The sequence below is a fragment of the Oncorhynchus mykiss genome, chromosome 7 (assembly GCF_013265735.2).
Source record: "Oncorhynchus mykiss isolate Arlee chromosome 7, USDA_OmykA_1.1, whole genome shotgun sequence".
Lineage (NCBI taxonomy): Eukaryota > Metazoa > Chordata > Actinopteri > Salmoniformes > Salmonidae > Oncorhynchus > Oncorhynchus mykiss.
Genome location: NC_048571.1, coordinates 38,172,448 through 38,188,646, shown reverse-complemented (window position 1 = coordinate 38,188,646; position 16,199 = coordinate 38,172,448). Strand labels below are relative to the sequence as shown.

At 42.5% G+C, this 16,199-nt stretch overlaps 1 protein-coding gene across 7 annotated transcripts in view; it reads left to right on the top strand.

The window, feature by feature from the left end:
* LOC110527710 (dnaJ homolog subfamily C member 16) overlaps window positions 1-16,199 on the top strand; it is a 29,318-nt gene that overhangs the window by 10,854 nt on the left and 2,265 nt on the right. For all 7 annotated transcript variants that reach the window (XM_036983201.1, XM_021609164.2, XM_036983199.1 and 4 more), the window contains exons 10-15: window positions 5,976-6,153; window positions 6,266-6,448; window positions 7,177-7,253; window positions 13,602-13,682; window positions 15,648-15,737; window positions 15,838-16,008. In XM_036983201.1, the coding sequence (XP_036839096.1) occupies window positions 5,976-6,153; window positions 6,266-6,448; window positions 7,177-7,253; window positions 13,602-13,682; window positions 15,648-15,737; window positions 15,838-16,008 (780 nt within the window). The remainder of the gene's footprint in view (window positions 1-5,975; window positions 6,154-6,265; window positions 6,449-7,176; window positions 7,254-13,601; window positions 13,683-15,647; window positions 15,738-15,837; window positions 16,009-16,199) is intronic.

The window sequence follows — 16,199 nt, the reverse complement described above, 5'->3', positions numbered from 1 at the left end:
CAAATAATTTCTGGATAACAATATAGTACCTAATTGTGATTTCTATTAAAATTGTCAAAAATTAACAAGAATAGCTTCTTAGCAAAGCGCAATTTCTCAACCAATAATCTTGCGAGGACTATATGGGAGTAGTCTGAGGGGGAAACTGAAAACTAGCTGTTATTCGCAGAGAGGTTTGGAACTCTCTTTCTTATTGGTCTATTAATTAACTTACCGCCTGGTGATGTCACCAGGCTTGGCCCAAAACTCCATCCCTTCAAAACTGGGTGAAATTTTAGGATGTCTTTTCAAACAGCTCTCACACCGAAAGGGAATTATCATCTTTTTTCAAATTTCACAGTATTATTCCAACCTCACTGTGGAAATATTCAATAAAATATACAGTTTATTTGGTACACCACCCTGTTCACAAATGGTTCCCTCCTAGAAACAGTGAGTCACATGGCCGTGGCCTGCTATATAAAGCAGGCAGACTGGCATCGAGGCATTCAGTTACTGTTCGATTGAATGTTAGAATGGGCAAAAGGAGTGCCATAAGCGACTTTGAGTGTGTATGATCGTCAGTGCCAGGCGCGCCGGATGTAGTATCTCAGTAACGGCCCGCCTCTTGGGCTTTTCACGCACGACAGTGTCCAGGGTTTACCAAGAATGATGCGACAAAAAATAAATAAACATACAGTCCTGTGGGCGAAAACAGCTTGTTGATGAGAGGTCGAAGGAGAATGGCAAGAATCGTGCAAGCTAACAGGCTGGCCACAAACAGGAAAATAACTGCGTAGTAAAACAGTGATGTGCAGAACGGCATCTATTGCAGCAGACAACTACACTGCGTTCCACTCCTATCAGCTAAAAACAAGAAGTGTCTCCAGTGGACATGCAATCACCAACACTGGTCAATTGAGGAGCGGAAAAACATTGCCTGGTTCGACAAATCCTGGTTGCGTAATGCTGATGGCAGAGTCTGGATTTGGTGTAAGCAGCATGAGGCCATGGACCCATCCAGCCTGGTGTCAATGGTGTAATGTTGTGGGGAATGTTTCCTTGGCACACGTTCGGTCCCTTGATAACAATTGAGCAACGTTTGAACGCCACACCATGTAGAATCCACGCCCCAAATAATTTGGGCTGTTCTGGAGGAAAAGAGAGGTCCTACCCGGTAGGTGAGTGTACCTAATAAACTGAAGAAAGAAAATCACGTTTTTGACTGCACTGGGCTTTAATATCCACACTAGTACCATTTAGAACAGGCCTGGGAAATTATTTTCCATGGAGGGCCACATTAGAATATATTTTTGCCATCGCGGGCCAGAATCATATAACAGGATTATACATCATGTGTATGATTTTGTTGACATATCTCTTCTGTAAATCACGTCCAGATATGCCACTTATTTTACTTTAACATGCACAGAAATAAACCACATCCATATTTTCCTTTTGGAAGGTATTTCATTATTAATCATGCAATGAACTACACGGAGGGAAAAGTCTCTGATGGGCATTGACCAGAGCAGTAGAGTCAGGTATAGTTTCGTCGCTTTGCGCAGGATTGCTGAGAGGTGAGAGTCGGTAAGAGAGGATCTGTGCCTTGACTTGTTATATTTCATCACTGAAGATGTCTGTTCACATGCATAGGTTGATCCAAACAGTACAAACATGTTCTGAGCATGAATCCTAATCTTTGAAAGGTTTTGTTCATCGAGAGATGCTGCATCACTGCATCAGACTGAAGATCGATAAGCTCAAGTTGCAGGCCAGTGGGTGCGTGTTCCACATTGAAGGAGAAAGGAGAGGAAGCCAACAGGATGTCATTTTCCAATACTTGAAATCCTCAAAACGACGGGAAAACTGACCGTTCAAAGCATGCAGCAGCGATGTACAACTTCTCCCACTGGTCATCTGATGGGGAACAGACTAGTAGTGTCGGAAGGTGGGTGCGATTGTTGGCTTCTACTTGGCGGGTCAGGAGGAGTAGTTTTCCCCTGAAGGCTTTGACAAGGCTGTACATCTGATGTGCAAAAAGGCTTTTCCCTTGTAGTTTGGAATTCCGTTCATTCATGAGGGCCATGATGTCCACGGTGAAGGCATAATAATCAGCCAACCATTCTTGATCTTGCAGTTTTTGCAAAAGAAAGGAAATCTCTGACTTCAGGTCCCCCACCCTTTTTAAGCACCTTCCCCAAACTCCGCCATCTCTCGTTTGCGTGGTAGGGGAGATCTGCATGACCCGACTCTCTTCCAACAGTGAGACAAACTGCCTGTAGTTTAAGGATTTTGCTCTTATGAAGTTTACCACTTTAGTGACTGTATCCACATGGCTCATTTTCAGAACACATTTACAGAGCACCTCCTGATGAATAATGCAATGCAGGAAAATAGTTTTCTGATCTGGGTTCAGCTCTGCTACTTGATCTTGTATCCTTTTCAAAAGGCCAATGTTTTTTTTTCCTGTCACCCATCAGAGGTCACACTGGATAACTTTTCAAAACTCAGTCCCAGCTTTGCTACACACGTATTAACCTCCTCCAATCAATCTTTCCCTGTGGTTGTGCTCTTCATTGACTGCACTGAAGCAAGCTCCTCTGTAATTTCAAAGTCTGGGGTTATGCATCGTAAGAATATCAACAAGGAGGCTGAAGAAATTCGGCTTGTCACCAAAAGCACTCACAAACTTCTACAGATGCACAATCGAGAGCATCCTGGCGGGCTGTATCACCGCCTGGTACGGCAACTGCTCCGCCCTCAACCGTAAGGCTCTCCAGAGGGTGGTGAGGTCTGCACAACGCATCACCGGGGGCAAACTACCTGCCCTCCAGGACACCTACACCACCCGATGTCACAGGAAGGCCATAAAGATCATCAAGGACATCAACCACCCGAGCCACTGCCTGTTCACCCCGCTATCATCCAGAAGGCGAGGTCAGTACAGGTGCATCAAAGCTGGGACCGAGAGACTGAAAAACAGCTTCTATCTCAAGGCCATCAGACTGTTAAACAGCCACCACTAACATTGAGTGGCTGCTGCCAACACACTGACACTGACTCAACTCCAGCCACTTTAATAATGGGAATTGATGGGAAATGATGTAAATATATCACTAGCCACTTTAAACAATGCTACCTTATATAATGTTACTTACCCTACATTATTCATCTCATAGGCATACGTATATACTGTACTCTATATCATCGACTGTATCCTTATGTAATACATGTATCACTAGCCACTTTAACTATGCCACTTTGTTTACATACTCATCTCATATGTATATACTGTACTCGATACCATCTACTGTATCTTGCCTATGCTGCTCTGTACCATCACTCATTCATATATCCTTATGTACATATTCTTTATCCCCTTACACTGTGTACAAGACAGTAGTTTTGGAATTGTTAGTTAGATTACTTGTTGGTTATTACTGCATTGTCGGAACTAGAAGCACAAGCATTTCGCTACACTCGCATTAACATCTGCTAACCATGTGTATGTGACAAATAAAATTTGATTTGATTTGAACTGCGCCGTGTCACGTGCCTCACTGCTCTCGTCCAGGGCCAAGGAGAAATAGGTCAAATCCTTTACCTTGTCTTTTAGCTCTTCAAATAAAATATTACTTGTCACTTGTGCCGAAAACAGCAGGTGTAGACCTTGCAGTGAAATGCTTACTTATGACCCCTAACCAACAATGCAGTACAAATAAGAAATGAAAGTAACAAATAATTAAAGAGCAGCAGTAAAATAACAATAGCGAGACTATATACAGGGGGGTACCGTTACAGAGTCCATGTGCGGTTAGTCGAGGTAATTGAGGTACATGTAGGTAAAGTTATTAAAGTGACTATGCATAGACGATAACAGAGTAGCAGTGGTGTAAAGGGGGTTAGGGCAATGCAAATAGTCTGGATAGCCATTTGATTAGATGCTCAGGAGTCTTATGGCTTGGGGGTAGAAGCTGTTTAGAAGCCTTTTGGACCTAGACTTGGTGCTCTGGTACCGCTTGCTGTGCGGTAGCAGAGAGAACATTCTGACTAGGGTGGTTGGAGTCTTTGATCATTTTTAGGTCCTTCCTCTGACACCGCCTGGTATAGAGGTCTTGGATGGCAGGAAGCTTTGCCCCAGTGATGTACTGGGCCATACACACCACCCTCTGTAGTGCTTTACGCTCGGAGGCCGAGCAGTTGCCATACCAGGCAGTGATGCAACCAGTCATGATGTTTTCGATGGTGTAGTTGTATAACCTTTTGAGGATCCATGCCAAATCTTTTCAGTCTCCTGAGGGGGAATAGGTTTTGTCGTGCCCTCTTCACGACAGTCTTGGTGTGCTTAGTTTGTTGGTGATGTGGACACCAAAGAACTTGAAGCTCTCAACCTGCTCCACTACAGCCCTGTTGGTGAGAATTGGGGTGTGCTCAGTCTTTTTCCTGTAATCCACAATCATCTCCTTTGTCTTGATCACGTTGAGGGAGAGGTTGTTGTTGTCTTGGCAACACACGTCGTCGTTGTCTGTGATCAGGCCTACGGCTGTTGACATCGGCAAACTTAATGATGGTGTCGGAGTCATGCCTTCTGCGCAGTCATGAGTGAACAGGGAGGACAGGCAGAGACTGAGCACGAACCTCCGACGGGCCCCCGTGTTGAGGATCAGCGTGGCGGATGTGTGCTTACCTACCCTTACCACCTAGGGACGGCCTGTCAGGAAATCCAGGATCCAGTTGCAGAGGGAGGTGTTTCATCCCAGGGTCCTTTAGCTTTTTGAACTGTTGTTCCATATTCTCTGCGACGTCCTCAACACGCCGTGTCACTGTTCGCCTTGACAGGGAAACATTTTCAAACAGCTCTTTTTTTGGCGGGGCAAAGTATTGCTGCAGAGTCGATTTAAACATTCTTTAATGAACTCACCCTCAGAATGGCTTGCTTGCTAGCTCTCGCAATTCTGTTTGCTGAATTCAGTTTTGTAAAAAGTCCTTGCTGCTTTTGCACATGAGAAAGCAACTCTTTCAATGTAATTGCCCTCTGCTCAGAAGACACATTCCTATATTTCTCTGCATGCTTCGAACGGAAGCATTGTAGTCTTTGTAGAACGGAAGCATTGTAGACTACAAGTTGTAGTCTTTCAAAACAGTGATGCTCTCTTTGCACACTAAGGACATAGCTTTCCCTGATACCTCAATAAAGAAATATTTCAATGTCCACTCTTGCTGGAACACGCTACATTCATTGTCCACTTTTCTTTTCTTTGATAAAGCAAATTCTTTGCGCATTTTCTAGCTAGCTACTATTTGTAACTGTGACGTGTGTGTGTCAGCCTGTCAGTTACTGTCGGTCCTCCTGCAGTTGTTATTTATACGTGCATTCAGGATAAATGTCCCACAAGCCATGGTAGTTAAATCTTTACACAAAGGCGAGTTTTCATTGGGCTTCTAATTTGAATAACAAATACTTTTTTCAAAACTTTACTATCACAAATTCTTTGATCTGAGCAGGATTCCACTGGCTGTATTGAATCAGGTCGCGGGCCGCATATGGCCCAAGGGCCATAGTTTGCCCAGGCCTGACTTAGAATGAACTCATGTTTTGGGCATGTATTCTTAATTATAAGTGGTATGCTAATGTGGACAGAGCTCGCCTCTGTCTTAGGTCGTTTTATTGCAGCCTCACTGTGCACTGCACATAGCAGAAGATTTCTATGTAACTTTTTTGTGGTTCCTGAGATGTTCAGCACTTCTATACGTGTTGTGAGATCTTATCCTCTTTGCAGTGTGACTGTAATAAAGACTCTCGGATATACTGTATGTTTACGTTGGGGTAATCCTAAGAATGAAGTATTGTATTGGCATGCATTCTGAGTTCTAAGTGGTATGCTAGTGTGGTTATTGGAACAAAGCAGAAAGACACGTTTCTGATCCTTAAGGAAAATAAAGTAAACCTTCTTCCTTCCCCCCTTCTCTCACTCACTCACTCACTCACTCAGGTACTGTGTGCTGCTGATCACTGGTGAGGAGCCAGGGTTTGTCCCTGGTAACCAGGCCTTCCTGACCTTTGCCTCGTCCAACACTAAAGACGTCCTGCGCTTCACATATGTCTACCAGAGACAGCAACAACCACTGTGTCAGGCCTTGCTCCACAACCAGGCCCCACTGTTCGCACAGGTTAGTAATAAACACATGCTTTGCTTACAATACACACCCACACAAATGGGCAATAAGGTGTATCGTACAGTACGCACACATTATGCGCTCGTGTTTGATTGCACCACAACAGGTGGTGATACTGGAGAGGCGGAGCCCGGGAGGTAAGGCTGTGTACCGGTCTGTGATTGGTGGATGGAACGGCAGTGACGATGATAAGACCCGCCTCCACGAGCAGCTGGAGCTCCTGCAGAGAGACCCCTCCTACCTGAGCTATGACGCCACACTACCTGAACTAAACAACGAATTGTCCCCCGTGAGTCTCGCACTCACACACCTGGTACACACACACACACACACACACACACACACCTGCCTACCTGAGCTACAGGTAACTGCCAAAATAAAGGAAACACCAACATAGTGTCTTAATAGGGCGTTGGGCCACTACGAGCCAGAACAGTTTCAATGCACCTTTGCATAGACACTACAAGTATCTGGAACTTTATTGGAGGGATGCGATACCCATTATTCCACGAGCAATTCCATAATTTGGTGTTTTTGTTGATCGAGGTAGGAAACGCTGTCTGGGGCGCCCCTCCAGAATCTTCCGTAAGTGTTCAATTGGGTTGTGATCTGGTGACTGAGACAGCATGGCATATGGTTTAAATCGTTTCATGCTCATCAAACCATTCAGTGACCTTGTGCCCTGTGGATGGGCGCATTGTCATCCTATGGGGGCTTAGCCATGGTAGCCAAAATAATGGTTTGCCCAGAATTTGTATACATGACCCTAAGCATGATGGGTTATAATTGCTTAATTAACTCAGGAACCACACGTGTGGAATCACCTGCTTTCAATATTCTGTGTACCTTTTTTGCTCAAGTGTTAACCATTATTTTGGCAGTTAACTGTATGATGCTACACTACCTGAACTAAACAACGAACTGACCCCTGTGAGTCACACACACATGCACACCTGGTACACACACACCTACCCACCTGAACTAAACAGCAATTTCTCTCTTCTTCCCCAACTCTAGATGTTTCTGATTCAGTGGATCAATGCAGCTTACGATTATTTCCTTCAAATCTATGATGACCTTCTCTTCTCCAACTGGTAAGATATTTCTGTATTTGATCCGTTTTCAATTGGGTTAGGTCAGCGGTTCCAAAAACTAGGGGATGTGACCCCGTACGGGAGTTGCCTGATATGAAAATGGGGTCATGGGAAAATGTCCAAAAGCCGGATGAAATGTAAAAATATTTAATATTGTCTTTGTATCACAAAGTCATTGTAATGTGGTTTACCTTAGAAATCCAAATTTAAAATGATTCAAATCTAAAAGACATAATTCAACCACTGAGAGAGCATCCTTAGATCATGGGAGAAGGCGGCACATGTATCATCCCCACAGTGAATGGCTAGGTCTGCTACGTTGCTGCAAAATGGCCTGTTTCCTTATACCACCATCCTTAGTTAGTTCGGTGGCTACTACATTAAGTGAAGCCGAGGCAACTCGCCAGCACAAAAGCAGAAATCGTGCTCGAAAAGATGATGAAACCTACCTCGAATAAACCTACCTCACTAGCATAATAATAGTAGAGAGTGATTTTATTTCAGCTTTTATTTCTTTCATCACATTCCCAGTGGGTCAGGAGTTTACATACACTCAGTTAGTATTTGGTAGCATTGCCTTTAAATTGTTTAACTTGGGTCAAACGTTTCGGGTAGCCTTCCACAAGCTTCCCACAATACGTTGGATGAATTTTGTCCCATTCCTCCTGACATAGCTGGTGTAACTTAGTCAGGTTTGTAGGTCTCCTTGCTCGCACCTGTAATTTCAGTTCTGCCCACACATTTTCTATAGGATTGAGTTCAGGGCTTTGTGATGGCCACTCCAATACCTTGACTTTGTTGTCCTTAAGCCATTTTGCCACAACTTTGGAGTATGCTTGGAATCTTTGTCCATTTGGAAGACCCATTTGCGATCAAGCTTTAACTTCCTGACTGATGTCTTGAGATGTTGCTTCAGTATATCCACATAATTTTCCTTTCTCATGAGCCATCTATTTTGTGAAGTTCACCAGTCCCTCCTGCAGCAAATCACCCCCACAACATGATGCTGCCACCCCCGTGCTTCACGGTTGGGATGGTGTTCTTCGGCTTGCAAGCTTCCCCCTTTTTCCTTTTATACTTGCTTACTATTGTTTGTACAGATGAACGTGGTACGAGTTTGAAGGTAGGCCTTGAAATACATACACAGGTACACCTTCAATTGACTCAAAATTATGTAAATTAGCCTATCAGAAGCTTCTAAAGCCATGACATCATTTTCTGGAATTTTCCAAGCTGTTTTAAGGCACAGTCAACTTAGTGTATGTGAACTTCTGACCCACCGGAGTTGTAATTAACTGAAATAATCTGTTTGTAAACAATTGTTGGAAAAATGACTTGTCATGCACAAAGTAGATGTTCTAACCGACTTTCCAAGACTACAGTTTGTTAACAAGAAATGTGCGGAGTGGTTGAAAAACGAGTTTTAATGAATCCAACCTAAGTGTATGTAAACTTCCGACTTCAACTGTAGCCTACTGCATATTAGAAAGTGTAGCCCTAGTCGATGCTGTTGGTTCATTGATTATGCAGGGCGGCTTACAATTGTAGTGAATTTGTATCTGATTCTGAATAGCCTAGTAATCTGAGTTTTTGTAATATTTTCATAATCAATAGGCTGACATGACTTTTTAGCTACAGAATATCTCACCGCCATGCGTTTCCAACTCCTCTCTTTTATTCCTTTCTCAAGGGCGCAGAGGGTCTGTCAACAGTGAAATGTGCCTTGTTGTGCAAAACATGTTACTATTGATGTTCCCAAACAGATTTTTACTTGGTTTCACAAATTAAGCACTGGGTAGCTACAGGAGCAAGGTTGGAGAACCCATGCCATACGGAGTTTGGGTGGTATGTCACCTGTCTTACAGCGAGCGCATGCTCCTCAAAGCGGTTGACGCATGGAGTGAAATGAATGTTCTATTATTTCTCAGCTGCTCATATTATCCACAGCTCAACTAATATACTGAAGTAGCCCATCGAGCATCATTGGAAAACGGACAGTCAGAAAAGCCCGCGGCCTCCATTCGCTATTTGAGTGCATACAGATTTCTTTTTTCCCCCTGTTCCTGCCAATTTGCTAATGGGCCATTTCTAAATCTAGACTAATTTGACATATTAGTAAAGACAAAATTCAATTGAGAATAGTCTGACGGGTGAAAATATCCTCACTTGATGAGAGGAGCAGCCTGAGGCAAGCAACCAAGCTCCCCCCCCCCCCCCCCGACTTTCTCAAATCATCTATAGCATATAGTCGCGTCATGCAGCTGTGGTGGAATATTCAAATCAAGTGATCGAGACTTTGTCGTTTCTTCAAACAATCATCTTGATTTAATATAAATTATTGCAATAATGAAACCGGCGACCCCACACTCCGAAGTGTGTGTTGCCGAGTGCTTAAAATTATACATATAGTATACAGGTTTTTTTTTATATAGGGGACCTCAAAATGCTTTAATCATGGCTGTACCCCCCCCCCCCCCCCCTATGCAGATTGGGCACCATAAACCATTCTGGGTTCATCCTGTCGTTTATCTGCACAGGGGTGTTAATTTACTCCTCGATGTTTCCCATGAGCAAGGATGAGAGCCAACACTGAAATGTTTGTTCTATTCCTTCAGGCTATCTCGGGTCACACACACATCTAATCTATGAACGCAGGCTTAGTCCGACCAGAGACATATGTCTCACATGCACCACTAATCACAGAATGGAATGTGGCTGGAAAGTTTATCACCAAGCCATCACTTAATCAGTTGCCAATCCAAGCTTCAAAGTCTCCTCTCAGTTCAATCAGAATGAAGAGAGTTCTATGAAAGCTACTCCATTGCTTGAAAACAACCATGAATTAAAATGGTATCATAACATCATTGTAATTTTGCTACCACACAGCCCATATATGTTTTGATGTCTAAGACATTCTAAGGTTTGTATCATTCGCAACCAATGTTCCCTCAAACAACCAATGCTGAGTGCTAACTCGAACGTTGGGAGAATTCCGGCATTCATTTACTGTCAACACTGAGGCTGTACCCGCTTTAAGTTAGTTTTAACAGTGGCCAAGTAGGCTACTATGGCTTTTTGATCATAATGCAGGCCTCAGCCTACCATCAAAAACAGTGTAGAAAATGCATCCCATAACATTTTAACATGGCTGTACTATCATTCAGCCTACAGCAGCAGCCAATGTGTGGTGTTCAATGTAGGCCTATATTCCATGAGACTTTTCAAAACAATACGCAGGACTTGACATTTACGTATTTATCTACTTGTCCTTCAGATAATGTTACTGAATGTTGTTCGGCGCAAGAAACCACTTTACAAAATAAAATGCATTATTATTCCCATACCATTATTACAGAGAATCAGACAAGTTATGCTACCCTCTGCCTATTGGCTACTTAGCTTATTCAAGCCTGTCTCAAAATACAACACTGACCCTTTAAGACAAAAAAAAAAGCTCTTTACTTGACCCGCTTTTCAAAGATGTCTAGAAATCTACACCTTTTGTGTTCTTGTAGGAAGCAATCACTCCCCTATTGCTGACTACAAATGTTCTATAACTGGGCTAATAACTCTTAGCTGGCAAAGGATATGAACAACATTTGCACACATGGCTACATTTAGCTCTTGCTTTGATCTCAAAACAAGTGCATCTATTCACGACCACAGCTGTAAACACAGTCCAGTTCAAAGTAAATGACACAGAACCATATATGCCTATTGCTTACTTGCATATAGGCAAATTGATTGGTTAAGAAAAAAAATGTATTATGCCACACTGTTCTGTGTAGAGGACGGCCTGAGTCGTGGGCAATAGAATCCTATGCGTTCTGCCAACAACAAAATCTCTTACGTAGTTCGTTTTGTTTTGGTATGTTGCATTGAAACTGGCTAATAATGCGTTCAATCGTAAACATTTACATTAACTGACGGGGAAAACTCTAGAAAGTTGAGTTCAATCTCGTGCTTCTCTCCGTGGGGTGATATTTCTTCTGCACTCTGCTCTGCAGTCCCTGGGAGCTGCACTGCAGTCTCGGGGCTTCTGTGTGTCCGCGCAAGTGCGTAGCTTAGAGGGAACATTGTTCAGAACTAAGTTGCCAAATAACTCTAAATCTAGCTTACAGGACCTGTTTCAAATTATCACTTTTACACTCAACATAGCCACTTCATATGCGGTCTTGCTCCAGAATAGGGGAAATATCCTTTCTATTATATTCTTCTTATTAAAAAATCATATGAGATAATGGCACGGGACTTATAGGCATACAGTGCATTTGAAAAGTATTCACACCCCTTGACTTTTCAGTTTTCCCACATTTTGTTACGTTACAGCCTTTTTCTAAAATTGATAATTGTTTTTTTTCCCTCGTCAATCTACACACAATATCCCATAATGACAAAGCAAGTAGTTTTTTTTTGTCATTTTTACAAATGTGTTAAAAATAAACTGAAATATCACATTTACATAAGTATTCAGACCCTTTACTCAGTACTTTGTTGGAACACCTTTGGCAGCGATTACAGCCTCGGGTCTTCTTGGGTATGACGCTATAAGCTTGGCACACCTGTATTTGGGGAGTTTCTCCCATTCTCTGCAGATCCTCTCAAGCTCTGTTAGGTTGGATGGGAAGTGTCGCACAGCTAGTTTCAGGTCTCTCCAGAGATGTTTGATCAGGTTCCAGTCCGGGCTCTGGCTGGGCCACTCAAGGACATTCAGAGACTTGTTCCGAAGCCAATCCTGTGTTGTCTTGGCTGTGTGCTTAGGGTTGTTGTCCTGTTAGGTTAACCTTCGCCTCAGAGATCCTGAGTGCTCTGGAGCAGGTTTTCATCGAGGATCTTTCTGTACTTTTTCTCTGTTAATCTTTCCCTCGATCCTGACTAGTCCCTGCCGCTGAAAAACATTCCCACAGCATGATTCTGCCACCACCGTGCGTCACCGTAGGGATAGCGGGCTGTCAAATGACTTTTACTGAGGAATGGATTCTGCCTGGCCACTACCATAAAGGCCTGATTTTGTGGAGTGCTTCAGAGATGGTTGTCCTTCTGGAAGTTTCTCCCATCTCCACAGAGGAACTCTATAGCTCTGTCAAATTGACCATGGGGTTCTTGGTCACCTCCCTGACCAAGGTCTTTCTCCCCCGATTGCTCAGTTTGGCCGGGCGGCCAGTTCTACTAAGAGTCTTGGTGGTTCCAAACTTCTTCCATTTAAAAATGGAGACTGTTCTAGGGGTCCTGCAATGCTGCAGAAATATTTTGGTACCCTTCCCCAGATTTGTGCTTTGACACAATCCTGTCTCTGAGCTCTATGGACAATTGTGTGCCTTTCCAAATCATGTCCAATCAATTTCATTTACCACAGGTGGACTCCAATCAAGTTGTAGAAACATCTCAAGGATGTTCAATGGAAACAGGATGCACCTGAGCTCAATTTCGAGTCTCATAGCAAAGGGGCTGAACAATTATGTAAATAAGTGATTTAAGTATTTTATTTGTATACGTTTGAGAAAATATGTAACCCGTTTTCGCTTCATCATTATGGGGTATTGTGTAGATTGATGAGGGAAAAAAATACATGTAATCCATTTTAAAATAAGGCTGTTACGTAACAAAATGTGGAAAAAGTCAAGGGGTCTGAGTACTTTCTGAGTGCACTGGTATCTTGTTAGCTAAATGAACAAACATACAGCCTATGGCATGGAGTTTAGCCAGATAACATACAGTAGGCCAACTCCATTTTCTGTTCTTCTGAAATAAATGTTCTTCATATGATATTGTTTCTTTAGACCTGGCTAAAAATAAATTATGGATTTATTGTGATGGTGTACAGTATATTAAATTGATTTATGAGGCTTTTTTAAATGTGCTCCTTTGGAACATCTACATCAGCTCAGCGGCTTGAATGCAGCTTGTATGCGTGGAGGCCTGGATATGCTAAACGTTTTTATGTTAATTAATGGTCAATTACAGTGAGACCGGCATACTTTTGCATGACAGTAATTGGCTGACACATTTTTATGACCTCCACAGCCCTAGTCATAGTCGCAAATGTAAAAGTATGAGAGAGAGTGCGTTGAGGAGACAATCAGAAATACTGACAATGTTTTGCAGTTGAAAGTCATAGCCCAAAACAAATATAAGTAAACATTGGCTGTTGATTATAGTTTTTTTTTCACATGGTTGTTGATGTGGGCCACAAAAAGTTTATCTACCTCTGGGTTAGATGGTGATTGACACAATTCTGCAACAAATTTATTAAACCTTTTGTTGGTGTTTTATGGTAGAACAAAATTGACAGCGAAGATTTATAGTATATGATACTATCATCTAAACTTGTTGATGTTTGTCTTCTAGGCGGGAGATGATGCCCATCCTGTCTCTCATCTTTTCTGCTCTGTTCATCCTCTTTGGTACTGTCATCATCCAGGCCTTCAGGTGAGCATGGGAGCCTCCGCCTCTGGGGCTGGGACTCAAAGTTAGTTTACATACCGTAGGACTGCTAACTGGCCTAAATATGTAAATATATACATGAAAAATAAGCTTGAAATAGTCATGGTCTAAATGACTCAACCAAAAACGCATACAGTACCAGTCAAAAGCTTGGACACACCTGCTTATTCCAGGGCTTTTCTTTATTTGTACTATTTTCTACATTGTAGAATAATAGTGAAGACATAAAAACTATGAAATAACACATGGAATCATGTTGTAACCAGAAAAGTGTTCATCAAATCTAAATATATTTGAGATTCTTCAAAGTAGCCACCCTTTGCCTTGAGGACAGCTTTGCACACTCTTGGCATTCTCTTAACCAGCTCCATGAGGTAGTCACCTGGAATGCATTTCAATTAACAGGTGTGCCTTGTTAAAAGTTAATTTGTGGAATTTCTTTCCTTAATGCGTTTCAGCCAATAAGTTGTGTTGTGACAAGGTAAGGGTGGTATACAGAAGACAGCCCTATTTGGTAAAAGACCAAGTCCATATTATGGCAAGAACAGGTCAAATAAGCAAAGAGAAACCACAGTCCGTCATTACTTTAAGACATGAAGGTCAGTGAATCTGGAAAATTTCAAGAACTTTGAAAGTTTCTTGAAGTGCAGTCGCAAAAACCATCATGCTCTATCTATGGTGAAACTATCTCATGAGGACCACCACAGGAATGGAAGACCCAGAGTTACTTCTGCTGCAGAGGATAAGTTCAGTAGAGTTAACTGCACATCAGATTGCAGCTCAAATAAATGCTTCACAGAGTTCAAGTAACAGACACATCTCAACATCAACTGTTCAGAGGAAACTGCGTGAATCAGGCCTTCCTTCATGGTCGAATTGCTTTAAAGAAACCACTACTAAAGAACACCAGTAAGAAGAGACTTGCTTGGGCCAGGAAACACGAGCGATGGACATTATACCAGTGGAAATCTGTCATTTGGTCTGATGAGTCCAAATGTAAGGTTTTTGGTTCCAACCGCCGTGTCTTTGTGAGACGCAGGTCAACGGATGATCTCTGCATGTGTGGTTTCCACCGTGAAGCATGGAGGAGGAGGTGTGATGGTGTGGGGTGCTTTGCTGTTTACACTGTCTGGGATTTATTTCAAATTCAAGGCACACGTAACCAATATGGCTAACACAGCATTCTGAGGCGATACGCCATCCCATCTGGTTTGCGCTTAGTGGGACTATCATTTGTTTTTCAACAGGACAATGACCCAAACACACCTCCAGGTTGTGTAAGGGCTATTTGACCAGGAAGGAGAGTGAGGCATCAGATGACCTGGCCTCCCCAATCACCTGTACTCAACCCAATTGAGATGGTTTGGGATGAGTTAGACCGCAGAGGTAAGGAAACAAGTGCTCATGATATGTGGGAACTCCTTCAAGACTGTTGGAAAAGCATTCTTCATGCAGCTCGTTGAGAGAATGCCAAGCCTGTGCAAAGCTGTCCTCAAGGCAAAAGGTGGCTACTTATTCCGTATGTGTTATTTCATAGTTTTGATGTCTTCACTGTTATTCTACAATGTAGAAAATAATAAAAAGAAAAACTCTTCAATGAGTAGGTGTGTCCAAACTTGACTAACTATATCTAAGTTGAGCTTTTTTTGTGAACCAGGAAATCAATAGCTAACTCATGAATTCTTCTTTGTAGGCTCCACAAGCCCGACATATATATTATTTTATCAGGATTTGTTGAGACAGTATTTACAATAGAAACATGTAGAATCCCATTTGTCTTTCTGAAATATACTTGGAAAGCACCTGATGCTGCACATTTGTATGTTTGGAGAGTTAACTCAACCTTAAACATAGACTTTTCAGTCAGTGTCAGTAGTCGAGCGATAAGTCATATGTCTTCTGATAGCAGACAGACATACAGCTGTTCTCTCACCGTTTGTTCATCACTAGTGACTCGGGTGAAGAGAAGCCTCCCCAAAAACCAAAGCCAAAGAACCCACCAAAGACTGAAGACTCACCTGGTAGAGCCAATACTTCCAGGTAACAAGAAAATAAAAGAATGCGTGCATGCATGCGCAAGGATATTTATCTTCGGTATCATAACGAGTATTTACCCTCTTCTCTCTCCCCAACCTGCCAGTCGTCCTCCTAAGAAGGACTTTGTGGAGGTGACGGAGCTGACAAACATCACCTACATCAGTAACTTGGTCAAGCTGAGACCTGGTCACATCAACGTGGTCCTAGTCCTCACTGACGCTTCCAAGAATGCTCTGCTCAGGAAGTACGCCAAAGAGGTTTTCTCCTTCTCCGGGTAAGATGCTACACACTGCTTAGCCTCTCGTGCAAAATATATAAATTTTTTTCATATATAAATGAATGAGACAAAAATGTATAAATAATGGTTACAGAAAATGTACTGCTTTAGAAAATAACCTCAACACTTTATTTTGTGTCAGAAATTAAATGCATTCTGTGTTATATTGTATTATGCCACACTTGCGC